The sequence below is a fragment of the Quercus lobata genome, chromosome 8 (genome assembly GCF_001633185.2).
Source record: "Quercus lobata isolate SW786 chromosome 8, ValleyOak3.0 Primary Assembly, whole genome shotgun sequence".
NCBI lineage: Eukaryota > Viridiplantae > Streptophyta > Magnoliopsida > Fagales > Fagaceae > Quercus > Quercus lobata.
The window spans coordinates 2,420,182-2,438,549 of NC_044911.1; the positions used below are offsets into that span (position 1 = coordinate 2,420,182).

At 33.3% G+C, this 18,368-nt stretch overlaps 1 protein-coding gene across 9 annotated transcripts; it reads right to left on the bottom strand.

Annotated features, from left to right (window-relative positions):
* Nucleotides 1–404: 404 nt before the first annotated feature.
* Nucleotides 405–13,222, bottom strand: LOC115955434 (disease resistance protein RPM1-like). Of its 9 annotated transcripts, none has more exons than XR_004084135.1 (9): nucleotides 13,033–13,222; nucleotides 9,605–12,664; nucleotides 8,742–8,782; nucleotides 6,755–6,869; nucleotides 6,128–6,264; nucleotides 5,352–5,428; nucleotides 2,323–2,418; nucleotides 1,762–2,112; nucleotides 405–1,167 (listed from the first exon to the last, which is right to left on the bottom strand). XR_004084135.1 is itself a non-coding variant. In XM_031073560.1 (2 exons), the coding sequence occupies exon 2, from the start codon at nucleotides 12,498–12,500 to the stop codon at nucleotides 9,630–9,632; it is 2,871 nt and encodes a 956-aa protein (XP_030929420.1). In that variant the 5' UTR covers nucleotides 12,501–12,664; nucleotides 13,033–13,222; the 3' UTR covers nucleotides 9,603–9,629. The 9 variants fall into 9 exon arrangements, 1 of the variants encoding a protein (XP_030929420.1); XR_004084133.1 differs by having other exon boundaries at nucleotides 1,736–2,112; XR_004084138.1 differs by lacking the exon at nucleotides 1,762–2,112.
* Between the last annotated feature and the right edge of the window lie 5,146 nt (nucleotides 13,223–18,368).

Here is an 18,368-nt window from a genome sequence, read left to right on the forward strand (position 1 = left end):
CCCACAGCTTTCAACCAATCCCCATATTGGCATGTCACCTCCTTTTCATTCTTCAGCGCCGCATAATGGCCAGCACAGTGGCGAGTGTAAATAAGAATCCAAACCCGTAAAAGCTTGGATTTGAATTTTTTGTTGTTGAACTGCGTATTTATAACTTTGCTCATTCCCTAAGCAACAAGTTCTCTTACCTGCCGACAACTTCAATCAGCGAGGTGCCCCTAAACATTAGGGCACAATCCTTTTATCTCACAATTTCCACTTGTCAACAAAAAATTGGACAGACAATTTTAAAGTTTAAACTTTTCTTTTTACCTTATCATCACACCATCACTCATCAATGTCAAACCCCATTTTCTATTCCCATTTTCCACTAATCCAACGGCAGATAAACACACCAACAATTCATATTTCATCAAATACCATTAACTTTTAACACATAACTGGTGCAAATGACAGAATTTTATAATACACCTCATACGGCTCCACTTGTCTAAATAGTAACTGACACATCTATTTAGAAAAATTAATCCCAAGAGTTTACAGTTCAATGATCAATTGAAAAGGTTTTTAGAAGCTAAAATTGTCTTGGAACATTTACTTGTCTAACTTTTAGAGAAAATTAAGGATCAGACATCATTGTGAATAATAGCTCCTTGCGCTCCTCCACTGGATAGCCAATAAAACATATCTGGATTCTTAATAAGATTGAGATAAACCCTCATTTGCAATCTAGAATCAATTCTTATCTCATCCAAGAGATAGAACACGTCTTGCTCAGGAATGGGAAGACGTGTCAAGCTCCTCTCAAAAATTAAATTTTCTTCTCTGTGCTGAATTTCCTTCTCCCATTGCTAAAGCAACATCCTAAATTGCTCCCATAATTTGTTCCACGTCCTCATTTTTTGATGTTTTTCTCTTTTTGGCTTTTGAGGAGGCTTCACCCACATTATCACAGCTCTCCAAAGTAACTTCATTTTGAGCAACTAAATGATCAATATCTTCAATGTTCTCCATGGAGCCCTCTCCGGTTGAAGTAGCCCACCATTGCCTCATCTCCGATGCAATTTCAGATTGTTCCCCAGTTGCTCTATCTTTTCCATAAAGCTCAACCAATTTGTCGTAGTTTGGAATTAGTTTGTTCTTAAGCTCTTTTGCTCTAGGTTTAGCCTGTTAAAAAATGATAACAAAATAAGGTACAAATATAAAATGAAACTTATTATCCCATTGTCATGTGAAACAAATATAAAATTTCCCCTACACCCAGCCTACAAAGAACCATATTTCATGTAGCGGTACAAGGTCACGTTTACAATTTGATAGATAGAGTTGAGCACAGAAAACTGACGTCTTGCATTTATCTATGCATGATTTAATCCTAGAAGTATTCGAGCTCATTTGGTTTCATCCCCACATCACCATTAAAAAAAAATTATAACCCCACAGACAAGAAAACACTCAAATTTATGCACCATAGTATTCTACTGAACAAGCTTGCATTTATGGTAAAACCCAGTTACAAACAACATATCATTGCAATGTGTAAGACATGACTAGATGCAAAATCTCATCAAAGCATATATCGGAGTCCTTTGAATCATCGAAACAATCCAATTAATTCTATCTGTCTAAATATAAGTTCATGGTGCTATACCCTATTGTAAACTGATACAACATGAAAAAGAAAACCATAGAATTCAATGAAACAATATGAACTCCTAGAGTATAAGTGACAAACCTGGATTAGAATTTCCCAAAACAAACCTGGATTAGAATTTCCCAAACTTCCGGTTCAGCACTCCACATTTTGGTGATTGGACTCCAAGCAAAACCACTCAATCTATTCTTAAACACATCATAGCAGTCTGATCAATTATACTTGATGGTTTTAATGCGATTTTTCACCTTTTGCTTGTCTATTGGTTTTTCAAATTTTTCTTGCAATTCCTTCACAATACTGTCATAGGCATGTGTGGTAAAGACTGAACCATTTCTATTACCTAGATGATGTTGATGCAAGAGTGCATTTATAAGCACACCATCCATAACAGCTGTCCTATTCTCCATCTTTCTTAACCACATCATCAATAGTCCTTTTTTCTGACATATTTGGACCTATAAAAAAATATTTGAGCAAATAAATATATTTAACAAAGCCATCAGATTTAGCTTGTTGTCATGTGCCAGCCCCTTGAATGAAAAAACTTAACAAACAAACTTGCAAAATTTAAGACAAGCTGTTTTGGAAACAGAAATAATTTAATTTTTATGTTTCAAAAGTAAAGAACTATCAACAAGAAGATGGGAGAGAAGGCAAAGCAAAACCTTTTTTGCAAGCAGTCCACTCCGACCCAAAGTTTGTATACCCTTATGAAAAATGTATTCACTATCAACAACTCCCGCTTTCCAAGTGCTGTCCCCCTGTAAAACGTCATATTTACACATTATCCAAGGTTGAAATAATAAAAACTCATTTTACCAACACAACTAAGCAGAGAAAACTAAGCAGGCAAACGTAAGCAAGTCGAAAGCAAAAGGTTGCCAACACAACTTAAAGGACAAACACATAATGTAAAACAATAGAAAAAGAAAGATTACCTGCAAATTGCCACTGTCACAGTGAATGAAGTTTATTAAAATTATACTAAAAAAACTGGAACTTACTGTGATAGTGTTGCTCTAACACAATATAGAGGAATAATTCATTTTGCATACTAAAGAGGAAAGTCTCACACAAACCTCAAGAAGAAACACATTCTCAAGTCACAATCAAAACTCATTAAATACTTTATCCCAAGCAAATTAAATGTATCATATACAAAATGATAAGTCCATAAAAAGAAAATTAAATAATAAAACAATTCTAATGAGAATCAGCCCCTTAAAACAAAGACATAGTTCTATATCCACTAGAAGCATTTGTTTACAATTATTAAATTTTGAATAACATCAAGTTGGATTGGATGTATGATCCCTCCACATATCAGTTGCTATTGAGTTTCTTAAAATCTCTCCTTGGGAAGCATCATCATTATTTCTCTCTCTTTGCGCACCAAGCTGTTCATGGGGTTCAAGATTGTTTAAAATTTCTTCATCCACCTCATGAAGAATTCTATCATCCGGATCTACACCAATCAAGTAATTGTGCAAAATGCAACATGCTAAAATTATTTTTTTCTGAGTTGGAACTCCATAAGATGTCTCATTTGAGCTTGCTATTATAGGAAACCTTTTCTTCAAGACCCCAAATGCTCTTTCAATCACATTGCGTAAGGATGCATGTCGAAGGTTGAATAACTCTTTAGGATTTTGTGGTGGATTTCTTGAATGCTCTTTTAAATGATAATGAACTCCTCTATAACGTGCAAGAAGTGTGCTCCTCAACATGAATCCAGCATCAACAAGGTAATATTTACCTATAGGAATGACATGCATCATTATGTTGTTATACACTAATGGCTATTTTTTTTTTTTTTTCCTAACAAAATTACCTTGGGGGACTTTTAGCTTATCGCATCTACTTAATGCAATTTTTAAGATTCTTGAGTTTGACGCAGTTCCTTCCCATCCAAGCAAAACATATGTAAATTTTAAATCAAATGTACATGCCACTAGCACATTTTGTGTTGGGTAGTCCTTTCTACCACGATATCTTGGTGCATCTTCAATAGGCTCTTTTGCCCGAATGTGCATTCCATCAATTGCCCCAATGCAATTCTGACATGAGAAGAACTAAAACTGTTGAGTACTTACTTCTATATATTAAAATCTTTATATATACCACAATTAAGCTATTAGAATATAATAATTTTTTTTTTTACCATAAAATATGGGAAGAACCTAGAACTGTTGAGTATTTCTACTGAAGTTTGAAATTCATCAGGTTGTTTCAGAAACTTCTCTTCTAGTTGTATCATAGATTTTAATAATTGATGGAAATGACGATTTATAGTCTCACTAGAGCAATGAAAAAAAAAAAAATATATATATATATATATATTTCCCGATGCTTTACACCATGTGATAATATGTAAAGAAATTTGGCAACTTGTTCTTCAATCGTTGCTCGTTGTGTTGGGTTGGAGGCCACCTTCTTTATGTAGCATGTCACACAAATCTAAAAAAGCTCCAGGCCCCATGCATATAATATCACAACACTTTTTATTTCCAATTATCTCTCTCATCAGTTCATCGCGAACACTTCGTCTTTCTAAACTCAAACTACTAATTGAGTAAGTTACTTGTCTCCTTTGAGGCCTCCTTCAAAGTATTAACCAATAGGCAACAAGACAAACTACATAAACAACTGTCATTCAACGTCTCCATTCCCAATCCCATAATCCATGTCTCCATTCCCAAATTTGCAATACACGTCTCCTTTTATTCTTGTCTATCCATCTAATAAAATTATCCCATGACAGCAAAACTATTACAATCCATGATATGCATAAATACACTAAGTTATTACAATTCAGTGTGTTTTGTGTAATCTATTATATAAGAATATAAAATTTAGAAAGTATTTGGCTTGCTAGTGGAATGCCACTTCATGGTTATAGTAATGACTAAAACTAAAATCAAATAAAAGAAACAACTCCATAGCCAGCATCAACAACCTTACAAGACAAATAAAAGTATCACCATAATATAACTTAATGAACTTAAATTGCTGCAATAGAAATTGCGATTAATATACTAACCCTTCCCAACTATCGACATTAATTAAAGCCAAAAAGGGAATGACATAATCAAAATTGCACAAAAGACAGCTAGCCAACATTCAGAAAAACTCCAATTAGTTAGAATTGAACACACAAACAGGCAATTTAGCTTTACAACCAATTAGCCAAAAAATGAAATAAGAAGAGTCATAACCAGTACAATGACATAAAAGAATGCAATCTACTAAGATGCTAAATCTAGTGTCCTGGAGATTGTAAAAACTACTGAACTGTCAGATTATGACCACATTGTGAGTAACTCTTTGAAACTTTAAAATTATAGTCCACATGCCTTGGATAAGAAAGAATCTTGGGGAAATTAATGTATATTCGGAAACAAAACCTAAGCCAGGAATGGAAGTTTTAACACTGAGATTGTTCAGAATTTGAAACATTTCCTAGACATTTGAGATGTTTCAAACTACAAAACGAAACAGCAACAAGAAACAATGCAATGAAAGGATACTTAGAAATTTTAAACATTTTGAAAAGCAAATAACAAAAATTGGAAGTAATGCAGTCTTAAACATTTCCTGAAGCTGAAGACATTTTGGACCACAAAAAAAAAAAAAAAAAAAAAAAAAAAAAAAAAAAGTGATTGAATGGAACCATATACAGAGAATTGGCAGTCACCTTCATGCCCTTACAGTAGTGACCCAGCTACCCTCACTTGTTGGAATGAGACCAAGACAAACACGATCAGCAACATCCTGCATGCAGAAAATCAAAAGGAATCAATCAGAGCAGTCCATCTTCTTGTACATTAATGCATGTTTTTATGATAAACTTTTCCTTTTGGACCAGTGTAAAATATCAGCCACTATAAACTAGCTTATTGCATCAATATTCTATATCAACAAAGAATGGTTTCACAATCTGTTGTGACCCAGTTATAAAAGGTTTCAACCATTGGCCGTGTGCTTCTAAATTTAATTTGAAGCATCAAAAGCTAACACGTTCAACTAACACCTCAGAAGATCTCCTCAGACTTTGGCTTAGGCAACTATTAGGTGGGTGGGTTGTGGTTGCCTACATCTTAAATTCAGTTGACTTAATAATAATAAATAAATAAATAAAGAAAAAAAGAAGAAGCATCTAAGTATAATAATTCGTCTTCCAAATTAGGTTCAAATCAAGCATTTAAAAATGTTCATCAACCTATCAAAAAATAAAAAAATAAATAATGTTCATCAAACATTACACAGGAAAGTTGACAGGACAACATCTATTAACCAATCATGACCTTCAAACATACATTGTTAGTTAAAATTTCCTCTCTACATCACTAGACAAGAAAATTTTCATGAACTTAAAATAACCTAATAGGAATTTAATCATGATATGCTAGTGCTACAACTTGACTATTTAGAATTTATTAACTAACAAAACAAATTAGAGTATGGACGTACTTTAGGTGCTATAATCCGGTTATCTCCTTCAAGTACGATACAACAATCACTCACTGAATTGGCTTGTAGATTTTGTTGGGAGTGCCTCAATGGCATTGGGATTCCATTCGCAAGCATAGACTAGTTTTGCATTGGCCCTGATCAAGGAAGTTTAGCAATTAGGTCACTATTGGTGTACAAATGATCAAGCAGCTGAAATGATTGTAAAAGAGTAGACACCAATATTTATCAAACACATTGTGAGTAACTCTTTGAAAATTTAAAATTCTAGTTAAAAATAAATAAATAAACCAAATCAAAAACCCATTCACAAAAAACAAGAAATTACCCAATAAAAATAAACAAGAAACACAGATTCATATATAGCTACAACATACAAATTTATGCAAGTTCACAATCTAAACTCACTCAAGCATTTTATCAAACAAGTTATGAGTAATACTTTGAAACTTTAAAATTTAAGTAAAAAAAACAATCAAATCCGAAACCCACCCACAAATAACATGTTATTACCCCATAAAATCACAATTAATAAGAAATTACCCAATAAAATCACAATTTGAAGAACATAATTATTTGATCCAACTCAAAAGAAACCCATGAAACAAAAAGAAAAACAGAGTTTACCTCTGAAAGAAAAACCCAGGCGTGAGAGACGATTGATTGTGAAGAAGTTGTGAGAGAGAGACAACGTGAAGTGTGGAAGAAATTGTGTAAGAGAGAGGCAGCAGAGTCTTCAAGGCTGAGAGAGTTGAGAGAAATTTGAGACTGATGAGAGAAATAACGTGAATTTATTTTATATAATTAGTTTGTAATTTTGTTAATTTAGAAAGGATAAATTGAGGAATTCATTTTGTCAATAATTTATCTATTCTACTCTCCTTTCAAATCTCTCCAATTTGGGAGAATTAAAAATAAGGGGTTAGAGGTAGTTGAAACCCCTCCAAACCTCTCCCTCTCCTTTCTTAAAAAACTTTCAAACAAGGTAATTGAATTACTCTCCTTTTACTCTACTCCCCCTTCCTTTTTAAACATCCAAACAGAGCATTAGTATTAGTGACAACATTTTTTTAACCGTCACAAATAATACACTTTTTGTGAGAGATTTTTAACTGTCCCTTGCAAATAATATGAAGGGAAAATTTCCCTCCAAAATATTAGCGTTTGTGACAGCTACAACACATAATTGCAACAGCTTTTCTTGTTGGTCACAAATGTTTCACATTTTACCAAGGATTTGTGAGGGCATTATTTTGCCATCAAAAACAAAAAATTTTGAGGGGCCTTTTTGGGTCCATCAAATTTCTTTGTCACTAAAAGGCATTTTTATCATAAACGTTATTTTAAGTTTTTTATTCTTAAACTTTTATTTATTTCAAGGAAGAATATATGTTACTGATTAAAAGCCTTAAAGTACATGTCGATAATCATAGTAAAATACCAATACCAAACCCACAAAAAAACAAATAGCTACCATAGTCTTTATCCAAAAACACATGCAATTCAATCCAAAAAAAAAAACCACATACACAAGCAATAAAATCAATGCCTTATAAAGGATGATAAAATTAAATAAAAAAATGTTAATTCAAGAACCTATGTTCAAATTACTGGGGAGGTATCCTCCAGCCATACATGTAAATCATTTACATCTCTAGCAAATCTATCTAAAACTATAACACTACTGCAATTTGATACAGCCACGACTTCTAAGCTTAACTTTTATTATATAGTATATATAATATTATATTATATGATATGATAATGATATGATGTGGTAGGAAAGAGAGCAAGAGAGGATCTCCACATGTACATGTGGTCAAGAAGCCAAGAAACTTGTGTTGTCTCCTGCTTTTGAAAGGCTTTGAGTGGATCATCGCTCAACCCAATCTAATAAATAGATATAATTTGACTAGGTGAAGGTGTGGATGACATGTAGACATTCATAGAGAGATCTAGGCTGTATATCAAATATCAATGATAACTTGGTCGATCAATTCAGTTTATTCAAAGGAAATTAAAAAAAAAAAAAAAAAGTTGGTACCAAAATCAAAGAACATTCTACACTATTAGTACCAAAAGTTGAGTATAGAGATCATTCTGGAAATGGTCTAACCTAAAGTACCTGATCAAATGCATCTATGGCCAATTACAGAATTCCTAATAAAAGCAATAACTCATAAAAGAGAGATATCGAAACCACAGAGAGAGAACCATTCAAAGAGGTTCAAATCATTTTACAAAATAAACAATTAGGTAGGGACTCCAGTTGTACATAGGAAAATAGTAACCAACCAATCCATAGTTGTTCTGAAAACAACTTATCTGGGCTGACACAATGAGCACATTGAGCAACAAACTAGAGGAGATAACTGTAAACATGTGAAATTAAAACCACAAAATTTCCTACTTGATTGTCTCTTAAAAAAATATAAGCAAGCCCAACCAGTGCTAGCAACAACAATTATATTCGTTCTCCATCCAAGTCCACAAACAAAGCCCAACAATTCCGAGCTAAGCTAAGCTTCACATAAAAAGGATCTAATAGGGATATTGAAGATTCAAACTATTAAAGCGTCATATTATCGGAAAAAGCGTACTAAAGCGTACTTACGAATTTGTATTAACATTATTGAGTAGAACTTGATTGTTTACCTACCACAAATCACAAATGGACAAACTTTGATTAGTAATGAAGAAATTTACACCCAAAAAAAAAAAAAAAAATACCATTAAAATCCCAAATTTGAAACCTCAAATTAAATGCTTCAAGAAAACTTTTTTTTTTTTAATACTCTTTCTACAGGTACAAGCTATTTTATAACATTTTTACAAACAATTGTTGTGACCAATTTCTTACTATTTCTTATCTAGATCCACCACCAACATCACTTTTTTATTTACTAATAAATGCTTGTCACATCAGTAGTTTGTAAAAAATTTTGAAAAAAAGTTTGTATTTCTAACATTTTCCCTAAATAAAACTTCAACTAACACACTTTAAGTAGGGGTAAGATTGTCTTCTCAATCAAAACAAAAATATGAGTAAAAGTGCAATCTTGTAAATTCCTAAGAGCAACATTTTGACAATTTTCATATCTCTCTGTACTCTATAACTTGTTTTGTTTTGACTTTTGATACATGTATTGTATTGTTTTGATACAAGTATTGTACATTAATATGAAAAGCACACCCCCAAATCTAGCAAAGTAGCTCATGCATCTAAATTAGTCACAAAAGTGCAATTTAAGCGTTATATGAAAATATCAAAACCCAAACAAGCAAACCATTAAAATGGTAGATGGTGAATTACATATTTCAAGAAATGCAAGATAAAAAGGACAACAATTGCTTTTTACTATACAAATCTACAACAAAAATCCCACGACATTATTCACTAGAAAAGAAAATATATATATATATATATATATATATTATCAAGAAATCTAAAGCCATTTTTAGCTAAATTGCACTAACCTATCTCAATTGAAGCATTGATATTTTAGCATCTAAACTCATTCTGGTTGAATGTTTGCCTTTGCCCTCTTAACTCCGCCAAATGCTTGGAACGGAGATTGTGGTTGTCATAGCCATAATATCCCATACGAACCTTGCGGAAGAGAATAATGACTGGTACATGCTCAACGATCCAATAATGTAGCCCTTGCTCAGGATCCAAACTTTCTTCAAATTCTTTGGGCATCTCCCAAAATCCCAGTTCTTTGAGGTTTTTCAGATGTTGGATTCCAGAAGGCACCTCTTTAAGTTCCGGACAATGCCCAATTGAAAGAAATTCAAGAACAGGCAATGCTCCTTCATCTATCAATAGCGAATGCAATGCATTTAAGTGTCTAATCCATAGCCACTTGAGTTTTGGAAACCCTTCTAGCTTAAAATGCAAATGTTCTCCGCTGTATGCATGGCGTGAGATCATGAGCTCCCGTAAGTTTGGTAGATTTTGAAGGACTTTCAATGGGTCATCATTTAACCTGGACCATAAAATCTTTAGTTTGACCAGATGTTGAAGTTCTGAAATCCATTCTGGTAACTTTTCTAATCGCCCCTTTATTTGTAGGCTTTGAAGAAACATAGGCGGGGATGAAATGAATTTTAAATCAACTATCTCATCTTCGCTAATTAAGGTTACATCAAGAGATCGAAGGTGGTTCATATTTTCAACAGAGGCACACAAAGCCGTCACGGTTTCCTTTGACAGGTTTTTCACGCCTAGCTTCCTCAATTGTCTTAACTTTCCCAACTCTTTAGTAAGATCAACCCCTCCATGATTCAACTCCACATGATACAACTTTTGCAAGTTCTTTAAACACCCAACTCCCTTTTGTATCTTTACCCCTTTTCCCAAAGTCAAACTGTTGTCTTTTTCGAAATCAAGATTGTAAGCTATAAAATGTCGTAGCTTATGAAGGTTGTTGATCTCAATTGGTATATCAGAAACTAGGGACTGCTTTAGATCTAGAGTCTCCAGATTTTGCAACTTTCCTATGGATTTTGGAAGAATTTTAACTTTGGTATTTCTTAAACTTAAATACCTCAAATGAAATAAACTTCCAACATCATCAGGAATGCAATCCAACAAAGCATCTTCAAAATCCATAACTTTCAAAAGCTTGAAATTAGCAACAAAAGTACTCATAAAGGACTTTGGAAATTCATCAAGATTGAAAAATAAAAGAGAATGAATATGAGGGTTCCCAAATTCCTGCAATACAACACATGAAACTCCATTAATTGACATGCGTCGAGTTAATCCTTCAAAGCGAGACTCTTGTTTTGAGAGAACATGACAAAAACTCAAATCCTTCATCTTTCGGAGAATGATCTCACGTAAGATATCATGAAGTCGACATTTTCTAACTTTCCCAGATATGTCAACAAATGATACTTGAACCAAGCTTCTATGGATTAATTCAGTCAAGTATTCTTGTGCAACTTCCTCAAATGTTTTACCCTCCAATTCCTTCACAAATCCTTCAGCTATCCATTGTCTAATCAATTTGATGCAACTGATGGAGTAGTCTTCTGGATACATACCAAGGTATAATAAGCAAGATTTGAGGTGGCATGGCAAGTCTTCATAACTAAAGGACAAGATTTTATCAACACCTGTAAGATGGGGATTTCTTCCTAACTCAAACCCAACACTATCATGCAAGTTTTGCCATTCAAAGACAGTTTTGTCTTTGGTTGACAAAAGACCACCTATAGCAACAATTGCAAGTGGTAAGCCTTTGCACTTCTCAACAATGTCCTTAGACAATTTCTCCAATATTGGGGGACAACGTCCTCCAAATTCAAATTGGAACGCCCTTTTGCAGAATAGCTCCCATGCCTCATCAGGAGTTAGTGGTTGCAATTCGAAAACATGAACATGTGAAGATTTTTTACAAAAACTAGCCACCTCCCTATTACGTGTTGTGATCATAATTCTACCACCCTTATTATTATCAAGTAAAGCATGTTTTATACCCTCCCAAAAGTCAATTTTCCATACATCATCAAATATGACCACATACGTTTTTAGCTGTAAGTAATCTCTTAATTTTCTTACCAATGATTGTTCGTCCATTGTGTCAATTCCTGGCATAGGAAGCTCATTTCTGGCCTCACGAAATTGCTTTATGATGCTCCTTAATAGATCTTGTATGTTGTAAGATTGAGACACTGAAATCCACGCATAGCATTCAAAGTGTCCTCTAACCATTTGATGATCATAGATTTTTTTGGCAAGTGTGGTCTTGCCTAGACCCCCCATTCCTACTACCGAAATTACAATACGATGAGGTTGTCCTTCTACCAACCAGCCTATCAATTCATTTCTAGAAGATTCAATTCCAACAACATTAGTATCCTCAAGATAAAGGGAGTCCTTTCGAGGGTCTTGCCACCTAACATTCTGAGTACCACTGCTTGATCCTTGACCAGTGGATTGGAAGCCATATCTTTCACTTCTTGCCTTGATTTTCTGCACTGATGCTTTGATCTTCTGAATCTTAGTGGCTGTTTCATGGTGAGGTTTTAACATTGAAAATAAGCGAGCAGATTTATGGAGGAACCAACTGAATCCCTGAAGCCGATGGGGATGATGTTGTGCCATCTCAAGCAAGTACTCGTCCATGAAAACATCCATGTGGAAAGCTACTTCTTTGACTTGTTTCACCCAAGTTTTGACACCCTCGCTCATGTCCTCCTCTGCTGCGGCCCTTGCATCTGCATCCTTAAGGAAGGACTGAATGCTCTCCAGTTCATCTTTGATGTCAGCTACTTCTTCATGGATGTCTTGTAACAGTGTTGCTTCTTCGCTCAACAAGGAAATGAGCTTCTCAGTAAGAGCGGATATCGCAGCCTCTGCCATATATGTAGCCTATCTTCTTACTCCAGTGTTATTTCGTCTGAATTTGGCTGTTCTCTGTGATCAGATATTGCCTGAGATTGAGCTCGTGTGGATCAAATCCACTTTCCTAAAACTTTTTTCTTTCACTCTCTTTCTTTCTCTCTCTCAAACTTGAATAGATGAGACTGTGTACGAAGCAAAAATACAGAGTTGAAAAGGATAAGAAAATTAGAGCTTCTCCAATAGACTAGTTAAAGCCATTTTTTGAGAGCAAACCCAAAAAAAAAAAAAAAAACAGTTCCAACAGACTCTCTAAAAGGAAAATTTTTCCAAATTTTTTTTGGAGTTGCTACAGTAGCTCTCTGTAGCAGCTCCAAATGATTTTTTCTCCTTTAAAAAATCAAACAACTCAATAAAAAACAATTCTTTCTCCCTCACAGACTCAAACGTCTCACATAATCAAAACACAAAACAAAATCTATTTCTTATTATAACAGCAAAGTTGAATCAGAACAAGAAAATAAGGAAAAAAAAAATGTAAAGCCGATCTGACCCAGTCTGGCGGTGGGGAGGCGGATGAGGCGCTGCTGCTTGGTGAACGCCGATCTCCACCGGCTTTGTCCTTCCGGCGACACTTGATCTCCACCGGCCTTCTCCCCCTCTCTCTGCTGCGTTCTTTCTCTCTCTTTTTTCTGTTCTCTCTGATGTGGTAAACGTGTAACTGTGAGGAAAATAGAATAACGCGTCTCAATTTTTTTTTTTTTTTTTTTTTTTTGGGATAAAAAGAACGGTTGAAGTTGAGTAATCAATTGTGTGTGTAAATGTGTGGTCTTTAAAATTAGTAGGTTGAAATAAAATTGAGTTAATCCCTTGGTTTTTTTTTTTTTTTTTTTGGGTATGTAATCGTGTGATATAGTATTTAATATTAGATAGGTCTTCTTTTTTGAGAAAAAATAGAAAGAGATAATTAATTAAAAGTTATTTAATTATTAAATAACAACAATAATAATAATTAAAAAAATAAGTTGTGAAAAATTTAATGCATAAATTCATTGCAAATTATATAGAATTGATAAATTTCAAGACTAATATAGATTTGATAAATAAAAAATAATGCAAGTATGAAAAATATGATCATTAAAAAAAAAACCATTGGAAAGTAGGATTGTTGAAAATTAAAAATGAATAAATAAAAACTAACAACTCATGACTATATTATTTGTTCTCTTCAATGTTATTGATTCCGTGTCGTTTCGGCCGGAACGACCGGAATATCTTGTACCGGTACGCAAACTGGTATGAGAATACCTCACATTTCACCTCGGATTAGATTTCGGCCTATTTCGGGTCATTCCGACCAATTTTAGCCGAAATGCAAATTTCAGCCGATACAAGATTTTGACCCAAAAAAAAAAAAAAAAATTCCTACCCCCTCCTTCTGGGTTTCGTGCTTTTCTTCCTTCTTTTCTTTCTTCTTCTTCCTCTTCTTCTTCTTCTCTTAGTTTCGGTCTACTACCTAACTACCTCTTCTTCTTTATTTGTGTGTCCTTGGTTGTCCTCCACTTGTGTTTAGACTTTAGAGCCTTTAGGCTTTAGATATTTTCTTTGTTTTGTGGTGTTTGTGAGCCCCATGTAATACTCATTCCTTCCAGGCTCTTTTGTTTTGTCTGTTTGAATTTAATTAACATTTTTTTTTTTGGGTTATTGTGAACCTCACGTGACTCATAATAAAAAGGAAACTTTCAACCTTTTAATTCCACAGTCACTAAAATTAGAAAAAGCATAGGGCTATAAAAAATTTTACAACTTTTTGTCATAATTGGGATGTGATAGAGTGTGATTAGTGAAAAAAAAAATAATATACTTATAACTTTAAAACCTTCAATAATTTATTATATGAATTTTTTTATCAATAAAATATAGATATATATATATATATATATATTTATTTATATTTATAAAATATTAATAAGCCCGAAACAGTACGCAACGGTACACCGAAATAGGCCGGTACCAAAACATTCCGTTCCAATGGACAAACCGAAACGGGGTCCAAAAAGGTATTCATAACATTGGTTATCTCAAGTGCTTCAAGAGATCCATTGAAAAAAAAAAAAGACCAACCACAATTTTAAAATTTTTACCCATTGAGAGTTAGAAAATATAGTTGGGAATAAATAAAGAAGGATTACAAAATAATAAAGAAAGATTAAAGAAAGAATAAAGAATAAATGAAGAAATAATATTTAAATGAGATAGAGAAAAGATAGAGAGTCTGTTGGAAAGTGTATTTGAAAAAGTAAGTAGGTAAAAGGTAAATGTAACTGTTCACTCTCCAAACAATACAAAAATTTGAAAAGTCTGCTGGAGATGCTCTTATAACCAACAAAATGAAAGATTTCCACAGAAAATTATAAGTTTATAACCAAAGATGTCACGTGGGTACCAAGATTTAGTTAGTGAGGTTGACTAGATAAGTTGGTACCAAAGATGTCACGTGGTAGATACTAACCCTTGTCGGGATAATTGTCATTGTACACTCGCATTAAACTCAAATATACAAATCTATTTCAAAATTATGGCTGTGTAGCGAACCGCCAACCTGCTCAAACCTATTTGATCCAATCCAACTCACCGGGTTGGGTCAGTTTTCAAAGGTTAATGAGTTGGATTGAGTCCTGAATTTTTATTTTTATTTTTATTTTTTTTTTTTTTACAATGAATTGAGTTGAGTTCGGGTCATAAGATTTATAAATCCACCTTACTTGACCAGATCTAACCCATCTATATTTAATAAGTTTTTAAATTAAAAAAAAAAATATTGTATAATTTTGTTATTTGCTTTTTTGTCCTTCTTCCTAAATAAAACCCAAACCCAAACCCTAAATTCTTCTTATATAGTATGTGTTTGTTTGGTGTTATGCTCATGATTATTTAGTTATAAATTTTTTCTTATTTGTAGTTGTATTGTTCATGGAAGGAATTCCGAGGGGGCCCTACGAGAATTATGAAATATGATACTTTGATATTATTAATCGTGCTAACCTTGGTATGGAAGTTATACATGAACGTAATGCTCATAATTTCCCTCTAGACTTATCTTCTGTCGAAGCTCCATACCTCGAGGGATGGATTTATAATAATTCACCTATCCCAATAACAAAAAACCTAACTTGAATGATCATGTATTAAGAGCTAAGTTGGCTAAAGGTATGGGTCATAACAAAAGAAAATAAATAAATCATTTAACAAAAAAAACCTAACTTATAAGTGTTATCTACTATTTTATTGTTCATTTAACAAAAGAAAATAAATAAATCATCAAACTTTTTCATGCATCTCACAAGTCTACGACTATTTCCTAAAACATGTAATAGCACATGAAAGAAAGAGATCAAAACCACATAGAGAATAATTCAAAGATTTTCAAATCATTGCACAAAATAAACAATTACGGGTGATTGCAATCGTACTTAGGAAAATAACAACACCAATGAACCCATGATCGGGGCCGGCCCTAGGCTTAGGCCAATTAGGCCATTGCCTAGGGCCCCGTTACTAGAGAAGGTCCCAAATTTGGGGGCAAATTTTTATTTTTTATTTTTTTATATATAAATATTTTTGGGAGATATTAAAACATTTTATTTTACATTTTTTTCACTATTAAAAAGGCTCGAAGAATTAAGTAATGCTAGAGATAGAGATAAGACAAATTTAAATAAATAGGTCTTACAAATAGATGTGTTATTAATCACAAGTAATTCAAATAGGAAAATGTTAAAAATACTATAAATTTTACTACATAATTTCTATTTTTTTAATTATTTTTATACAAGATAAAAATTATACTCTAACCTAATCTAAGTGTATATGTGTGCGAAACTTTCTTCTAAAGACTTAAATCTTGGTCATTGCCACCCCACACCCCACAAAAACTTATACTTGTGGAGTGATCACTATACTAAGGGTGCGTGGTGATCTCCATAATTTTTATAATTTGATGTGACAATGAATATGATAGGTAGATTTCAACAAACTATTGAATGCATTTTTGAATGAATATTTGTGATTGGTGATATATCTTTGTAATTCTCATGTTGTAAATTTTATAATATTTCTAGTATTTTTGTAAGCCTCATGTCATTGATCATATTCATTATAACACCAGTTTGTAGTAAAATTTGTTATAACTTTAGCATTTTCTCAAAAACAAAAATCATAATAAAGAGTAAAAAGAATGGATTTAAAAAAAATTATTATATAAAATGCCAATTAAATATTATTTGAGTGATAATATAATTGCTCCATTTGAAAATTTTGCCTTAGGCCTCTGAAACGCTTGGGCTGACCCTGCCCATGATTTTGGCAAAACAACCACATATTTGGGTTACAACAATGACCATCACAGTAGAAGAGATAGCTGCAAACATATAGAAGTAAAACCATGGAATTGAATTCCCTTCTTGATTTTCGGAATAAAATAAAATAAAATAAGCCCAACTTGTCCCAGCAGCAACAATTAATTGTTTACCTCCCACAAACTTGTCAAACAAGAAGTTTATTTTACACGATAGTAAAACCCTTAAATATATATATATAGGGTCTGGTTAGGGCACACATTAACCATTCATTTTAGAAAAGTTTTTATAGAAAATTGAAAAAGCTGTCAAAAGAGTTAATTACTTTTTCATTTTTCCATAAAAAGTTTCCTAAAATGGTTTACTAATGTATGCTCTAAGGGCACACATTAGTAAATCCTATATATATATATATATATATATTGTGAGGGGCTCGGGCCCAGGTAAGCAGCAACGACCCATTGAGCTTAGGCCTAGGACCAGCCTAAGTAGCCAAGGCTACCCCAAAAGATTGAGGTTGGCCCAGACCCAGTAAGAATAGGCCCAGCCCAACGACAGGTATATCAAGATCTAGAAAGTATCGTTTGGGGAATGTCACATGGTTCGGGCTAAGCTAGGCCCACTACCAATTGATAATGGGAGATCGATGATGAAATGGTTAAATTCATATCAGTCTTCGAGTACTGATAATGCCTTTGGAGAGTTCACTGTCGAACACTATTTGGTGTCCATAACAAATTTCAATAAAATTTTCAGAAGACATGATTGTTTCTAGGGATTTTGGGTATAAATGGGATTGCATGGGAATTAGTGACAAAGTAATGATTTGAATCCTATTAAGGAGAGACTATGTAAGGGAGATGAGATCAGACAATGGGGGTGGTTGGAAAGGGGAGAGAGAAACAAAAGGAGAGGAAGGAAGAAAAAGATCGAGAGGGAGAGTACATGTTGGGCTTGATATCACTGGGATAACGGAAATTGGACTGTTAAGGTAGCGTTTGAAGCAACAACTTGTAGGACTATGAGGATACCCATAAATAAATAAATTGGAAAACCAAATTCTTGGTCCAATAAACATCACGCCTAGGTTTGGGTAACACACACACACACACATATATAAGGGTTTTACTAACGCTTGACTTTATGACATATATTAGTAAAACATTTTAGAAAATTTTTTATGAAAAAATGAAAAAGTAATTTACTATTTTCACAGTTTTTTCAATTTTTCACAAAAAATTTTCCAAAATGGATATAAATATATCATAAATGGAAAATTTAGGTTCTTCTCAATGATAAAGCTTCCACCAATTGTAGATTTTAATTAGCTCAATTAGTAAAGTTAATGATGGTTAAATAAGAGATTTGGAGTTCAATCTCCGCCTACACCAATCAATTTTTGGTGTAGGAATGGATGAGGTTGGTGTCTTGATCTGATCATAAAGAATTATCTTATCAAGAATGGATGAGGTTGAAATTAAAAGAAAAAGGAGGCTTCCACCAACTTTCCCAAAAGTTTTTTATTTTCTTC